The 14549-nt window shown below is 41.5% G+C and overlaps 2 protein-coding genes across 4 annotated transcripts; one reads left to right on the plus strand and one right to left on the minus strand.

The window, feature by feature from the left end:
* Positions 1-5578: 5578 nt before the first annotated feature.
* LOC116037208 (nucleolin) lies at positions 5579-8863 on the plus strand. 3 transcript variants are annotated; one of them, XM_031280986.2, is made up of 7 exons: positions 5579-5691; positions 6288-6388; positions 7407-7435; positions 7530-7605; positions 7709-7843; positions 7936-8033; positions 8148-8863. In XM_031280986.2, exons 2-7 carry the CDS (start codon positions 6295-6297, stop codon positions 8529-8531), a joined length of 816 nt encoding a protein of 271 aa, XP_031136846.2. In that variant the 5' UTR covers positions 5579-5691; positions 6288-6294; the 3' UTR covers positions 8532-8863. The 3 variants fall into 3 exon arrangements, with proteins under 3 accessions (XP_031136846.2, XP_031136845.2, XP_035861545.1); XM_031280985.2 differs by having other exon boundaries at positions 5579-5687; XM_036005652.1 differs by lacking the exons at positions 5579-5691; positions 6288-6388 and adding an exon at positions 6433-6574.
* Positions 8864-9605: 742 nt separating this feature from the next.
* On the minus strand, positions 9606-14084 carry sf3a2 (splicing factor 3a, subunit 2). The gene is made up of 8 exons (XM_031281090.2): positions 13946-14084; positions 12848-13139; positions 12693-12739; positions 11968-12077; positions 11813-11862; positions 10364-10504; positions 10211-10279; positions 9606-10102 (listed from the first exon to the last, which is right to left on the minus strand). The coding sequence occupies exons 2-8, from the start codon at positions 13043-13045 to the stop codon at positions 9836-9838; spliced, it is 882 nt and encodes a 293-aa protein (XP_031136950.1). The 5' UTR covers positions 13046-13139; positions 13946-14084; the 3' UTR covers positions 9606-9835.
* Between the last annotated feature and the right edge of the window lie 465 nt (positions 14085-14549).

Below are 14549 nucleotides of genomic sequence, written 5' to 3' on the forward strand. Positions count from 1 at the left end.
TACCACCACCAATAAAAATAATTTTGGTTCTCCAAAAACGATACACAAAAATAAACACAAGAACACTCATTCAGCGATAACGTACATTTTATTTATCCCTGCCCTTGAATAATTACAATTGCCCCTCTCTGGGGATAATTGTGGGGTCAAAAATGTATACAATCGCCATTGTCAGGAAGGCCAGGGTGTAAACACTCAAGCAAATCAAGGCTCAGAAAAGTAAAAGTGAAGTCCTAAACTTTTCTGACTTAAATGGTTTAGTATGCTTTAAAATACCTAGTTCGTACAGTTTTTGATCTGAAAGGCAAAAGAGTACCTTACAGCTGTTGCAAATGACCACACTCACAGGTGGGACAAAAAAGCCTGCCGTCAAAGAGAAGGGGGAGATGTGATGTATTGTACAACTGGGAATAAAAAGGTGTACACTTTGTCCTCATAAGCTTTCATGCTGTTGAGCTCAGGTGTACACATGAAAAGTGGCAGAAGTAGAATGGAAAAAGTGAGTCTGAGAGAGAAGTTTACATCCTGCATACTTTCTCACCTCTTGACGTTAGAAAGGTGTGTGGTGAGGAGGTTTTTTACACTTACAGGATCGAAGAAGCGGTTGGTTTGAGGCCAATTATGGTCTGGCTGCAGTCAAAGTCTCAGGTTCATACATCATCTCTCAGCGTTAGCTTTATAGAGACACATATGCCTTTACAATGACTGCAGACACAATAATTAAATCCAATATTAATTAGAGTCCCCGTAAGTCATTCAAGCCTGTTAGTTTGAGACAGACTACACAGTCAATGTTGTTTCAAGCTCCACCATACTCCTCAGTGTACGAGAGCATAGAGCAGCTCACACTTTTGGTAAGGACAAAAAGGGGACAGCACGGATCTCTCCAGTGACTGAATTTGGAACGTAGATGTCCGCGAGCAATGTTTGCTCATCTTATAGGGCATGACGTGTCCACATGGGGCTTGTGTTGTCCTTGAAACATTCTTTAAAGCAGCTACAAAGAGTTTTAACTGGTTATGAAACAGTCTCAATTTAATACTGATGCCTCTATATCTACATAAGCAAACGAGACCATCAGCGAGAAGACTGGCTATTTCTATATAGTTCTTCATAGTGTTTGTCCCCGGGTCAATTCCCAGCAAAATCAGACTACAACCATTTACGCCACGCAGACCAAAAGAGCCTATGTTTACATTTTCCTTGGCAAAATTTCACAGTGAGTAGCAGTTAAGTGGAAGCAGGAGGAGAATATTTCTTTGAGAATTTTATTTTTAATGCTATATTTTGTGATTATGGCTGACACTGGGGCAGGATCATCAAAGAAAAAAAGAAAAGAATTGACTGATGAACAAAACAAAGACAGATACAGGGTTTTCAGGACGCGTCATCAGACCCGAAGTCGCCATGTTGGAGGTACTCCGCATCACAACAAAGCACCATAGATCCCGAACGGCGTCAAGGAAAATGGTTAATTATCGCCGTGTTTTAGGTTGTACCAATAGCTCAGACTGAGAAAAACATTTGGAATATTATCGACTTCCAAAAGTTATTAAAAACCAGGGAGAGGAATGCCAGAAGTTATCAGAGGAAAGGAGGCGCTTGTGGTTGGCAAAGCTCAACCAGGATCTACGAGGGAAAACTCTGTCTTGTTCGGTCTTTGAAATGAAAAAAAAAACTATTGAGAGTCACTTGTTTACACCTTGAGTGTCACAATGATATCATACAGTTAAGGTTAGGTTGATTAAAGACGTTATTGCATTACTTACTTTGGCCTTCACAACACATTGGTCGTTAATGACTTGGTACTGCGTCTCCCTCACCCATCACACACCATCTGGTTATAAGCCTCCAAACTTTTGTAGGATTTAAGGTCTTCCGCTGTGTATGGGCTCGGCGAGAAAACCAGGTAGTTGACTATATCGGGATATGCAACTGAAGAATCACCGGGTCGCCATGGATCCAAGAAGAGGGAGCCAACTTGTAGGGATCTGCACCGCCAGTAAACTGTAATTTCTCAAAATATCGCGCCTTTTTTGTGGTCCAAGTCCTTCCATGCCTTTGCATCTTGGACGCGTTTTGATGAGCTTTCTGTTGTTTAGACATAAAGTATTAAAGTCTCCAAAGTGCACATTACTCCATTTAGTTGTTTACACCGAGTGCCTCCAATATGGCCGCGCATGTAGGTTACCGCCCAGAACGTGACGTCGGTGAAAACCCTCTATAGATAGCACTTTATTGTCCGTAGACATGGGAATTTGTTTTGCAATACAAGCTCGATGGTGTTTTTTGCCTCCAACGACGCCTTCCAGGCAGCTAACCCTAACCTTAACCCTAAACATAACCATTGTCACGCTGCCTGGGAGGAGATGTTGGGGGCAGAAAACACCAAAGACCGCAATACAAGCTCCAACAATTACATAACAACATAAAGATAAACAGCTAAAACATATAGGCATCATTAAAAACAAAACATAAATAGATAATATGAGAGGGGCCCTGCCCTGCAAGAGTGGTCTTAAATAGTCATAAATATAAAGATGAAAGTGGGGGGGAACTATCACTTCTTTGCCCTCCTGTGTTGATTCAGCAGAGATATTGCCAGAGGAACAAATAAGTGTTTGTATTTGTTCTTTCTGCAGTCTGGGAACCTATAGCGCCTCCCGGAGGGCAGGAGTTGGTACTCCCCATGCAACACATGGGAAGAGTCCAGGGAGATTTTGTCAGCCAGTCTGACGGTGTGCAGTACATGGCTTTCAGTGAACGCATTCTCCACTGAGTGGCCCACCAATTTGGAACAGATTCCCAGGAGCCGTCGAATCCTGTCCTTCAGATGAGCTGAGAGGCTCCCAAACCACACTGCGCCTCCATACTGCAGGATGCTTTGAATTGTTGACACAAAGAAAAGAGACAGGATTTCGCTGCTTGCTCCAAATGACCTGAGTCTCCTTAAAAAGTAGATTCTCTGCTGTACTTTGCTGCAGATATAGTCTACATGGTGGGTCCAGGAAAGGTCACTGCCCACGTGCACTCCTGGGTATTTGAACAATGATTTTTGTTTTATGGTTTGATTGTGAATGGTTATTGGTGTGATGTGGCACTCATGAGAGGTGCCAAAGATAATCTCCTCATTTATCTGTGTATTGAGGATGAGGGCATTTAAGTCACACCATTTTATCAGATGATTCACTGTTTCCACATAGAGGTCAGCCCCCTCCCCCTCCTTCTGCACGGGTAACACAGTCCTTGGTATTGAGTGTGAAGAGCAGAGGAGAGCTAACACATCCTTTTGGGGCACCGCAGCTGGTTGTGACCATGGGGGAATAGGTGTTATTGACCCTGACCAGCTGTTGCCTGTTAGTAAGGAAGGAACAGTACCAGTGAATGATATTTGGGTTCGTACCCAAGCTAAAAGGGACAGTTGATTGAGCACAGGTGAAAACACATGTCAACCTTGGTTGGTCATTCAACAGATGGAGATAATTGCAGGATTTGAAAGGATTTAAACCAATCCTGAATTGTCCCTCTTCGTCTCAGGTATTCCACCATTGTCATTTTACAGTTATTTATCTTACATAGCCACAAATAGATACATTACCTTATCGCTATGCATCCTGCAAACAGTAGTAATAGTAATAGTTTAAAGTTGCCTCATTCTTTCACTACAAAAGAACAAAACAAATGCACGCACTAGCCAGATTACCATCTTTACCACACGAGGCGGTGGACTTTTGTCCACAGGGGCTGCCAAAATCAACACAAAATGAAAGTTCCTTGTAGCTGCTTTAAGATTTTGGCCCTAACTTGGCAGAGTTTCACCTTTTTACCTCGACACGTGCTGAGAATAAAATAGAAAGAGCTCAGATTACTAATTGACATTAAGAAGGAAATCTAAAGGCTCAGTTTAAAATTGGAGGAGCTAATTTAATTTATCCAAATCAAATGCGCTTTTGAATTAGAACTGTTTCCTCATGATGCACTCTAACTAGTGATGGGGCCGTATCCTTGGGACTTCAGTGTAAGCACTGACAGATCAGTGGGGTGAGAGTGTGCACTTGGTCATTAAGTCTGCAGACAAGCTCATCATAAGCAAGAATAACACTAAATGAAGACATGATGCCACTATAATATTCAGTATACTGTAATAGGAGAGCCTACAGCACAACATGCATACAATATTGTACACTTTGTGTCTTAAACAAACACAATAAACTGTTTAAAATCTGAAAAGGGTTGGTTTTGATTTTAGTGGAGGGCACATGTGCACAGCACCTAACTATGCAAATTGGATGTGGAAATTGAAATGTTAACCTGATGACAGCGCTAGATGAAAAAATGAGAGAATCACCAGTTGTTACAATCATCCTGAGGGAAACATCAATGTCAATTTATAGTGTCAAATCATAACAGAAGTTATCTCAGGACACTTTACAGATAGAGTAGGTCTAGACCGCACTCTATAATTTACACACACCAAACAATTCCCCCCAAGAGCAAGCATTAGTTGTTGAGATCTTTCATTCTGGACCAAAGTGGTGGGCCACCTAATTTTGATTTAAAAAAGCACCACAACTGAAAGAGATTGGTTGTGTCAGTTTTTGGACATTACGTCATATGATTCAGCGATGGGTGTACCATTTCAGATCCTGGCCTTCTCTTGGTCAGTCTACCCACGGCAAAAGGTTACAGAGCTTATGTCCACTATAAAATGATTCCTGATGGGTACAGCAATGTGTGATTCAGCTGGAATTGGGCAGAGTCCCAGCAAAGGTATGAGTCATCAACATCGCCACAAGTCTGTTTACCAACACTTCCCCTCCCCTCCCACATAAAGGTGGCCTGCAAGCACCTCCTGATATAACCCAATCATCTTTACATCTGTTTACACTGCCACGCACGCACGCACGCACGCACACACGCACACACACACACACACACACACACACACAGTATGAGAATATCCACTTGCCTTATTCTGTTGATAGGATTGCTGAATGCACTAAGGCAACATAACGGTTAAAATTTGATTAACAAAATGGTCATGCGTATCTAAAGTGTGTGATGTAGAGGGGCCGGCTGATGGTTAGCTCATAAAAAGGATACGTGTCAGCCCTTCTGTTAATCTGTGTGACAGACTACAGACTTCATCTGTGAAGCAGCCTGAAACATCCTTTAAGTACAGTGGCACTCTCTGCTGGTGAGATTAATAAAAGTGTCCATTATAATGTCCAAATTTTCAGACCAAAAATGTGAAAGCATCTTAAAATAATATCTTTACCATAAGCAGCTCCATTTGTTCTTTCTATTTGTTTTCAAAACACAAAACCAGTTTTTACAGTTTTTATTTATAGGGATGCTGTCCTAGTTGCTCAAAATCTGTGGGACTGTTACCAGATAAGATAAACATTTTTATACGATTATTCCAAAACTTGGTATAAGATGTGGTCCTTTTCTTACCATCTCAGCCCTCTCTTGGGATTCTAAAGCTGTATGGCACATGTTAATGTCACCCTCCCTCGGTCAACACTTGTGATTGACATTCAATTCTTTTTTCTTTTTTCATTCTCTGCCACCTGTGCTTGGCTGTCAGAGTTCAGAGCGTGACTCTGCTGCCATCGCTGCAGGGGAACAACAGGCTCTGTGACAAAGGTTCCCAGACACTGCCCAGGGGGACCCCAAATGTCGAGGCAGGTAGGTCCTTATTTCAATCAGGTTCAAAGGTTAGGCTTCATCACGGGGACAGGCTAGCCTGGGGTATAATGGTAACATCAGGCCTTTATTTTTTGTGTATTTGTATGCAGTTTGTATCCATCTGTCTCTCCAGTGACTTTGCTTCATCTATTTATAGGGCTGCTAGGACATTAGCTCAGTGTCTGTGTAGAAATGTCATGTAAGACATCAGGGCCTCACAGCATTCATCTGTAAATGTGAAGGTCAAGAAACTTGAAGTTTTATTCATAAACTAGAGAAGTTGACCTTTTACTTAAATCATTTTGTGCAGCCAATGTGGAACACTGATGAGACAATGGAAATAACTTTTACAAAGTCAAGAATACTAATAAGAACAGCTGTAAAGACATTGTGATCCTTTGAATCCTCTTGTTTCTGGAAGGTAAAAGCAGGCAAGAAAAGCACTTCTAAAAATACCAACAATCTGAACTGGCCTCTGACTACAGCCAGATTCATATGCAAAGCTTTGTGTAATATGCATGTCTAAATCTGCTGAATCAATTTTAAACAAACTCAGTTTTAAGCCACGTCCATCTTCTTCCCTCTCTGTCTCTCAGGGAAGGTATGGAAGAAAGCTATGACACATTTGAAGAGGAGTTAAGGCCACCAAGAGCAGATCCTCCTCCACTTAAGCCTGTTCGACAGATCTACAGACCAGGTGGCGACACAAAAACACCCACACACACAGAATCTGTAATGCTTGCACATAAAAGCCTTCATCCATTGTGCATATATTGTACATCTCTATAAATACTTGGGAGCAGCAGAACAGGGAGCGACTGAAATATGACTCCTGGTCAAAGGCAACACAGTGACAATGCAGCTCAGAAGTGCTGAATGGATGGTGGGTGTAATCAGCCTCACTCACTTGCGAAGCAGAGCTCTTAAAAGTCTATAATCTAGTTGCCAGCACTTTGGTCCAGACTGAAATAATTTTGTAGTCTTTTAAGGTCTCCAGAGAATGAATCCTAAGGACTTTGGTCTCCCGACTTTTCTATCCCCCATGCTCCCTCAGCCCTGAATTCCCTCAGCCCTGTGTTCCTTCAACCCTATGTTCCCTCAGCCCTTTGTTCCCTCAGCCCTATGTTCCCTCAGCCCTTTGTTCCCTTAACCCTATGTTCCCTCAGCCCTGTGTTCCCATAACCCTATGTTCCCTCAGCCCTGTGTTCCCTTAACCCTATGTTCCCTCAGCCCTGTGTTCCCTTAACCCTATGTTTCCTCAGACCTAGCGCTGTGCAGCCCTAACCCCTAAACCAAGATGATCAGTATTACTGCAGCAATGAATACAATGTCACATATCCAAAACATCATATATGACCGGTGGGCTGAGGGAACATAGTGCTAATTTTGATGTGGGGGACATTTAATAGAAATGAGGGAACATAGGGCTGAGGGACACAGGGCCTAATTTGGATAGTGGGAACATTTCATAGAACTAAGGGAACATAGGGATGACCCCGGTTTTGTCTGCTTGTAAAAAAAAAACTGGCACAGTAGACTTGTAATTTTATGTAAATGAGAGGTTAATAAAATGTAGCAAATGTCAGCCAACAATAATGTATGAATATGCATCAAATGAATCTGGATAAATACATTCCAGATTGAGGGAATGGTTGTTTGTGGTTTATAAGATTTGTGATATCATCCCTCCGTAAATGTCCATCTGTCTGTTTCAGAAATGTACATGACAAGGAAAGTCAGAGAGGTTAGTTGGAAAACACCAACATGAACATTTTTTTTTACTGCGTTCACATCCCTAATACATCTTTTCTCATAAGCTACATGTTGTTCTCCAACAGGAAATGCCTCCATTTTCACAGCAACCAAGAGCAGAACCCAAGATTTTACCCAGGGAACCCAGCTTCTCCAGAAGAAGTGACTCATTACCATCTTTCTCCTCAACCTCTGTCAGCTTTCAATGTTTACTTCACTGGATTACAATAAAAGTGTCCCCTCCTTGTTCTTGCATTTCCTTAAGCATCCTTGCATAAAGCTGTGTCCATCCAAAACCTGAACCAGGTTGACAGACCGTGGGAGAACGTCACCCTCAACCGCTGTCTGTTTGTGGCCATTACCATCCTGGTGCTCACCTCAGGCTTTCACAGGCTTCATGGCAAGTAAACCAAAATTAGCACCACTGTTACAAAATGACATGCCTGCTGTGACTAAGTGGTTTTATATATATATTTATTTTTTTTTAAACAGAAAGTCTGCGCGGTCAGGGGAGAGCAGAGGAGGATGAGGAAGTTGAACTGACAGTGAGACGGTCAGGCATATTACGACACAGGGGACAACCAGCACAGGTAAAGACATCAACAAGTAACTCGGATTCACCTATTTGACTCTTTCATCATCCAGCTGTTCATTGTACCACAGTTTATATATGTCAAATACTTCATGTGTTCTCCCCATTCTAGCCCGAGCCAACTCTTTGGGAGGTCATGCTTTGGTGGCTGCCAGACCTTGATGACGAAGAGGATGAGGAGGACGATGATGACGACGATGGAGAAGTCAAAAGAGGAAAGCCAAAGAGGGGAGCGACAGCACGAGCATACAGAGGTCTCAGAAACAAGCCACTGCCAGACAAAAAACTCATGAAACCAAAACAAGGGAAAATAAAGGACAGGAGGGCCAGGAAAGCCAGGGACGAAGAAATCAAAGACAAGAAAGAAAGAGATACAAAGGAGGAACCTAAAGAAGCAGCAGATGAGGAAGACGAGGGTGAAGGAATAGAGGAACAGCCAGAGAAGAATAAAAAGCTGGAGGAAAAGAAAGAGAAGAAAAAGACTCAAAAGGGATGAGTTCATTCTTTCTACAGTGGCCATGTCATTTTCTAAACAATGTTCACCTGAATAGATTTGATAACATTTATTAAAGGAGGAAATATTGAACTCAATGAAAGATTTTTTCTATCAAATCTTTCAAATACCATTAGGCTCAAAAATAATGTGTGCTTTCAGTTAAATGACCTCAATATTGTTGCTTTGCTAGACAGATTTGATTTGAGTTACCTGTAAAGACATTTAATGTCCTGACTGCATTATTTAAAATATCTATGTGATCATTAGATTTTCTTTAGTGTTGAAAGATCTACAACAGCTTTAATAAACTGCTTGTCAATCATGCCAGCTCAGTAAACTGTCAATAGTATGTAGCTGGTAGGTACTGAACATGGCCGACAAAAGATTGAGATTGGGGGTCATCAATAATTTGACCCACTGTTGACACACAAGCTTATGTCCTCTGAGAGCTGCTTCAGAGAGCCCAGTTAAAGTGCTCATATTATGCTTTTTGGCTTTTTCCCTTTCCTTTATTGTGTTATATATTTTTTTTTGTGCATAGGTTTACAAAGTGAAAAAGCCCAAAGTCCACCCCAAAGGGACTTACCATCTCCAACAGAAAACACTGTTCACAAACTGCTCCAAACAGCTCTATTGTAGTCCAGCCTTTACTTCCGTGACGAACGTGCGTCACTTTGTAACACACGTCATAATGCTCGCCTAGCTGCTAGCGTGGCACGCCCTCATACTCTGCAACTGACTAGCTGGCAGCACTTACTGCACATGTGCGACTCCCAACAAAGATGGAACAGAAGTGAGATGTCTCACTCTGTAGCTAAAACAGAGAGCTCAACACACAGGGTGAAAAGAGGAGCTGCAGCAATGTGCAGTACAACAAAAATATGGTGTTTTTTGATAATTAAACCTATTATGATATAATCTCTAAATACAATTATGAACCTGAAAATGAGCATAATATGAGCACTTTAAAAAGGACCTTTCTTCTGCTACGACCTATTCACACAATCACAGGATACATCAATTAATCTTTGTGTTTGATGTCTTCGTAAAAACCCAGACTTTGATAGACAGATATTTTTTTTCTCCACAGAATTTAATTACAAAAACAGAATCTTAAAAGATGAGCTATTTTCAATCATAGCTCCATATCCCGAATCTAAGCATTTATACAAAACAGTGTGGTCATACGGGCTGCCCTACACATTAACATAAACCAAACAAATGTATAAAGATTTACTAAATGTAGACTTTAAACATAATTGAAAACACCATGAAAGAAAGCAATCATGATACTCTAGTAGGGATCAATTATTAGACATAAGACCGTCAGGAGGAGGTGGCCTCATTGGCATGGGGGGCATGGGCATCTGACGGGGCATATGGGGGTTACCCGGAGCCCCAGGTGGGAGAGGGGGCATCCCACCTGGCGGGGGAGGGGGCATAGAATCATTTGGTGGGCGAGGTCCAACTCCACTCATGAGAGGAGGAGGGCGCTTCACACCTGCAGGAGGTGGGGGTCCGCTGGACTGGGGAACAGCTTTCTCCATTTTGAAGTGGAACTGTAGGAAGAACTAGGAGGAAAATAACATGAAAGATTGGTTTGACCGAATACTTCCACTTTCCTGATAAAATACCCAGGTTGGCTTTGTGGTAACAAATGTTAATCAGCTTATCAGTACCTGTTTAGTTTCTCTGTTCCAGTGGGTCCAGAAGCGGTTTTCTGCTTTATCAATTTCTCTACTCGGGACCTAAATGAGCAAATATGTTGATGTTATATCACAGCGAGGAGAAAAATATTATAAAAGCACAGTAGAAGTGCAGCTTCCACTCACCTTAAAGGCAATAGTCTCATATGGCTCAGCAGCCAAAAGCAGGTACTGCCAGCGACGATCAGGGGGCTCGATGCGCTGTTCGTAGGCAGACATGAAACGATGCCTGGGCCCAATTCCTTCAGCGATCTCTGGGTAGTCAATCTGAGGAACAGAGATAAGAACAACAGGTAGTTATAGATTTGTCCTTTACAGTCAAACCACAACGACTAAAAACAGCCATATTTAGTCATTACTGCTGTGGTAAAAACAGTAAAAACAGTGAGTACCGACTTTACACACAACGCGCTTACGGGCTGTGTACAGGTAACGTGAAGAAGACGGCGCCTATTGCAAAATGGAGGAAGAGAGAAATAAGCCGAGGGGGCGAAGAAAATTCTATACAGTATGTCTATTGTAAAACTCATCTAGCCTACCACAGTAGCACAATTTTAATGCTTCAGAATTTCAGCAGAAAGCATCCAGTCTAACATTACATTAGCTGATTGGGTTAGTTGTTCATTTTAAGAGATCTGTCTTATTTTCTCTTTTGTATATTTACAATTGCTCTTTAATAAAAGCAAAAGTACTTCTTATCAGAGTCCTCGATTAATGGATGGAATAATCTGTGGAATACTCGTCTACTAAAATAACTGATGTATTAAGCCTCTTTTACAGTTCTGCGGAGGCTCCACGCAGAGCTTTTGCCATAGCCTATGTAAGTGGCCTGATGTTTATACTTGTGCGCTGGTGTGTGCGTTGAGCCAGCATGTGTGTGTGTGTATGTGTGTGTGTGTGTGTGTGTGTGTGTGTGTGTGTGTGTGTTTGGGGAGTGGGTGATAGAGCGAGGGAGAAGTGAGAGAGTGACGGCGATTAGCTCCAGAGCGAGTTGTGACTCTAGAGTCATAATGAGAGAAACAAAGTGTCTCCCCTGTGTTTTCTGACCACGGTGGGAAATCTGTAGCAGGGAAAGTTAACCCTCTCCTTGCTTTCATGTTGTTTATGGAGAAGGCGAACCAGGAAATGAGTCGGGGGAAATGCAACGCTACCAAGCCACGGCCGAGTGACGTGCGTCGCTGCGACGTGTAGTTACATTTTTCGAGAGGTGCACGTCAGGTTATGGCGTAGGGTCCGGCGTAGACGCAGAGGGGTCTGCAGGGGTACGCCATCGATTCTACGCACAACCATAAAACGGCCTTTAGACAGCAGTTTCAGACTGAGAAAAGGTCAGGTTCTTAGAAGTCCAGTATATAGCCAGACTTGGGAGAATGGGGCTTGAGGAGCTGGACAACATCTATTTACAGCTGTTTCAGCTGTAAGGGGTGAGACTAGACCACACTCAAAAGCCAGCATCTATCTTAAGTGGAGCTTTAATGTTAATTTGCTTTGTTTAAGAATCTTCACAAAACAATAAAAAAAAAAAAACTTCAAATCAACAGATTTTACTGTGGGATTCCCACCAAACACACTAACCTGGAAAAGTAAGGACTGTTGTCCGGTCTCTGGGTCCCTCTGTTTGGTTACTATGAAGAAGAGAAAGACATGGACCATATATTAAAATGCAATATATGTGCAGTGAAACCACAATCAGCATAAACTTAATAATGACTACACTGAATCCAGCTTACCTTTGTATCCTGGTCGACCAATTTTGACAAACTTCTTGACCTCAACTTTTACTTTTGCTGGAGCTGGCTGAGCAGGAGCTTCTTTTGCCTCTTTGGCTGCTCTCCGCGCTCTGAAACAAACAAAATAAACAGTTTTTAACTGTTAATCAATGCAGTGGACACAGTGGGTTGTTGCTCCGTCAATTCACAGCAACCATAAAATAGCTGATGATTAGGGCTGGGCGATATGGAGAAAATAAAATATCACAATATTTTTGACCAAATACCTCAATATCGATACCGCAACGATATTGTAGTGTTGACTATTGGTGCTTTCACAAAATATTTACATAGAGATTTTTGATAAATAAGCATCAGTAATGTGGCTATAAGGACTAAATGGGTAAAGGCAAATAATAGAACAGCTAGAACAGCCTGGTAAGTTCAGAAAATGACATAATTTTACTGTAATGCAGCCTATAAAACCAGGAAAAGACAACACTTATGCCATATTACGATATCCAAAATCTAAGACGATATCTAGTCTCATGTCACGATATCGATATAATATCGATATATTGCCCAGCTCTACTGATGATCCACACACAAGTCGAGTATATGTAAAGTGGGCGTGTGGTTTGATAAGTTTATCAGTCATGGGAAGGTGTGGTAGAATAAATCTGTCACAGAAAACACAACATAAACAGAATCAATAGATAGAAATAGAAATTGCACATTGCACTTACAAGTTGGTCTGATGTTTCTTTCCTTGTGTGTGAGCCAAGTAGCTGCCCTGTGATGCAGAGGAGAGCAGTTTGTCAAACAAGATACTTGGATAACAAGAAATAACACCAAGTTCAGATAACATAATCTAGGAAGGTGTCATCATGTGCCTCCTCACCTCATTGTTATGAAGTGTCAAGCAAAGTTTGCACTCGTATGATCCTAAATGATTCTTCATAAAGTAGGGGTCTTTGTTTATGTCAATGGTCTCCAGGGCCAGCTGACGTAACCGTTCTCGCCTATCACGGTTACTCTCAGAGGCAGATGCCACCCCACCGCTCCCCGTCTTCCCTCCAGCTCGGTGCTGGAAATCCATCTTTGCAATGCGATGGGTTCAATCACGCAGACACCCACACCTGTTTACCCAGTTAACACTGGACGGGTACTCAACGTAGATCCTTCCTGATTATCTGAGGAAAAATAAAGCACACAGTGTTGCCAAGGATGTAAATAAAGAATAATATTTACTGTTATTACCGTACTATGCATTCCTGGACTGAGGTGTGGAGTTAGACTACCACTTATGAGTAAACATTGCAAGAATATTGACTGGGTCGTATTTACTGTATTAATAATATACTCTATTGCTCAGATAATAATATGATTTGAATGTAAGTTCATATCTTATGTGCATGTACACAGTTTGAATAGCAGATTAAGTAAAGTATGTGCCCCTTTAATTCCAAGAGAATAGAACAAACACATCCTAACTCCAGTCTAGGCTGCATATCTTGTTTTAAAAACAATACAATGGATCCTCAGTCCCTTCTTGGCTGAGGTTCTTTATGCTAACTTCTCTTAACGGGGATTGCTGTCCTACTAACTTAACTAGCAACAAAGTCACAGCACAGTTATTTAGCCAAATATTTCTTAATTACTTCAGATCATTAACCACAGTCAAGAGGGGTTATATCACGCCGTAACACAAATGTATTCCATTTAATGATTTCTACGAACTCCAGTTAGCCCCAGTATGTTAGCATAACGCAACGCTAACGTTACCTACTGAATGCATTGCACTAATGCTAATGCTAAGCTAACGGTGTTACCAGCTAGTAATTGATGGATTTTAACAAATCTGAATGATCAAACTAGAAGTAAAAAGTATCTAGCTGTGTATGTGTGCTAATACGGTGGTTAGTTACACGACAAAAAGATAATTAATTAGCTATACATGAAGTGATATTGTAAACAGTTTACTGTTCAAAACACTCACCGACTCCACAACGTTAGGATCATGCCATGTATATTTGGAGTGCGCATGCCCAAGTAGCTTCTTCTTTGGCTTTTGGCAGTTGGCAAACGGCTTCAGGTACATTACCGCCCCCTACTGGACTGGTCTGGACTGGTCTGACCATAGAAATATTTTTTTATTTTAATTATTTCTATGGGTCTGACACACTCAGTGAGAATGATTGAATAAAGCCACAGAAGAGCGTACAGAGTAAACATGTGTTATACCTGTCTCTTGCTACATCTGTGGTAGTCTTTATTGCCCCATGCACAACATTTTTATTGTATTATGACCTCTCAAACAAACTATTCCAGCTGAATCACAAACACATCTAACAATCACAAATGAAATAGACTTCCTCTCTGAGATTCAACACGTTCTTGCATTTCACACTATAGTTCATAAACAGGGTCATGCTTATAGCTCACCTAGACCTTTGATTAAAGTTAAACCACTTGCAATACAAATTATTCGTTTCCATAATACTCAAGTTTTAATTATTCATCTGCTTTGTTTATATCACAATTGGGAATCTACTGTAAACCCCCATTTTATTGCTCATACATCCAACGTGGCTATTGACGGT

This window comes from Sander lucioperca, chromosome 9 (genome assembly GCF_008315115.2).
Source record: "Sander lucioperca isolate FBNREF2018 chromosome 9, SLUC_FBN_1.2, whole genome shotgun sequence".
NCBI classification, from domain to species: domain Eukaryota; kingdom Metazoa; phylum Chordata; class Actinopteri; order Perciformes; family Percidae; genus Sander; species Sander lucioperca.